Here is a 2,408-nt window from a genome sequence, read left to right on the forward strand (position 1 = left end):
ATAAGGCTAGGGGTTTGATGCGCATGCGGTGAGATAAGGTGGGCTTCATACGTATATTGCTAGTAGGGGAACTACTTGAAGTCACACGGTGTGATAAGGTAGACTAAAACACGGGTAGCTATTTTAGGGGAAAATGGTTTTCAAACCTAAATGTAATACTCTCGCGGTGATATAAGGAAAGATTATGATTGTGATTATGATTGTGAAATAAGACTACGATGTGGTACCTCAGTTGTGATTCTTGTTTCTATCACTCATTTACCTCACTTGTATTTGTCCGTATTGATTCCTTGATGTTCTTATTATGTGTTCCTTCCTCGTTACAATTTTTAGTTGTAGTCTATCTTGTTGAATTTCCTTATTGCCTCATTTTCCTTGTTTACATTGACCGTAATATATATCTTGTTGAATTTCCTTATTGCCTCATTTTCCTTGTTTACATTGACCGTAATATACTTGTTTAATTTCGTTTCTTATCCTAGTAGGTATCTTGACCTGACCTTATCACTACTCTACAAAGGTTAGGCTTGATATTTACTGGATATTATTGTGGTGTACTTATGCTATGCTTCTGCACATCTTTTTGTGCAGATCCAGGTACCTCATACCATGCTAGGCACCAGTGAGTAGAGCTTCCAGATCGAAGACTTCAGGGTATACCTGCCGGTGGTCGCAGGCCTCAGAGTTACCATCTATCCTTGTTTTCTATTGCATAGTCTTTATTTAGGTATTGATGTAGTAGGGATGTTCAGTATACTCGTGTAGAGCTTATGACTCAGTCTCACCAGATTTTGGGAGTTAATGTCAGTTGTAGTGTGGAATTGTTTATAATAGCTGGCTGATTTAAATTTGAAGTTCTATTATTATTTTCGTTATTTCTTTATGTATGTTAGGTTTACCTAGTCTTAGAGACTAGGTGCCATCATGACATCCTATGGTGGGAGATTGGGGTCGTGACACGGAGCAAGCAACATGCAAGGGGATTTACGTGGCCTCAAAACTTTGATTCAACATGAAAGTAAATCTGCTTATTCCATTCATTGTTCTGCGTATGAACTTCAATTGACTCTTGTTGCGATATCCAAAAAGTGTCTTGAAGTGGGAGAATTTTTATTGTTGGTTTATAATATATGAATATTGTGAGATGTTCTTTTAAAAGTATGGATGATCTTCTAGAATCTCAAACGGAAAAAGTTCAAGAGGCATTGGACATGGGTGAACATGAAACTGGTTGGGGTTTGAATCAAGAACTTGGTTTTGCTAGATACTCGTTAGGGTTCGCACTACAAATCATTTAAGAACTTTATTTCTATGTTTGGCTCAATTGTTGATGTGATTGATACTATCATTGTTGATGCCTGGACATTACTAGAAAGAGCTAAGGCAAAGGGATATCTTAGCACTTGTTAAACATTTGAGGTTGCTTTCATGTTGCACCTAATGAGAGATGTTTTGGGGATCACAAATGAGCTTAATACATCCTTACAAAAAATGAAGTAAGATATTGCAAATGCTATTCTGCTTGATGAAGTGGCAAAGAGATGGTTACAAAAGCTAAGAGAAGAAGATTGGGATTCACTTAGTGATAAAGTGTCTGCATTTTGTGTCAAGTTTAATATTTTGATACCAAACTTTGATGACCTCTATGTTAACTCTGTAAGATCTCGACGTAAAGTCGCTGATTATACTATTTTACATCACTATCGTGTTGATGTATTTTTTAAGATTATTGATTGTCAAGTTCAAGAAATCAATGCTCCTTTTAATGAGGTGACAACGAACTTGCTTATTAGAGTAGCTTGCTTAAATCCAATTCACTCATTTTCCAGTTTTGACATAAACAAGATATTGAGGATGGTTGAATTGTATCCTGACGATTTTGATGAATATTTAACGGTTGCGCTCAAGAATCATATTGAAACTTATATTGTTGATGTTCATGATGTTGATGAAAGGTTCTCAAATCTACAAGGACTTGTTGATCTTTCTGAAAACACTAGTTAAGACAAAGAAGCATTTGAATTATCCATTTATATTTCGCCTTGTGAAATTTACTTTGCTTCTACCAGTTACCACTGCTACAGCTAAAATAACATTTTCGGAAATGAAGCTGATCAAGAGTGAATTTCGAAACCAAATGAATGACGAATGCATGAGCGGTTGTTTGGTACCTTATGTATAAAGAAAAAAATATTTAACACCATCTCTGATGAGACTATTATGAATACGTTTCAGGAAATGAAAACTCATAGAGGACAATTGTAATAATGTATTTTATTAATATATTTTCTTTGTTGACCTCTTTGTATATTTACTTTTTCGCATTTTGAACCCTCTTGATAAAAATCATGGGCCCGCCATTTGCTACTGACCAATGCATCTCTAATAGTGGTATTAATATTTACTAA

The 2,408-nt window shown here is 35.3% G+C and overlaps 1 protein-coding gene across 1 annotated transcript; it reads left to right on the plus strand.

The window, feature by feature from the left end:
- Positions 1-1,160: 1,160 nt before the first annotated feature.
- Positions 1,161-2,004, plus strand: LOC104095413 (uncharacterized). The gene is made up of 2 exons (XM_070190129.1): positions 1,161-1,254; positions 1,532-2,004. The coding sequence occupies exons 1-2, from the start codon at positions 1,161-1,163 to the stop codon at positions 2,002-2,004; spliced, it is 567 nt and encodes a 188-aa protein (XP_070046230.1).
- Positions 2,005-2,408: the final 404 nt, after the last annotated feature.

Source organism: Nicotiana tomentosiformis, chromosome 12 (genome assembly GCF_000390325.3).
Source record: "Nicotiana tomentosiformis chromosome 12, ASM39032v3, whole genome shotgun sequence".
NCBI lineage: Eukaryota > Viridiplantae > Streptophyta > Magnoliopsida > Solanales > Solanaceae > Nicotiana > Nicotiana tomentosiformis.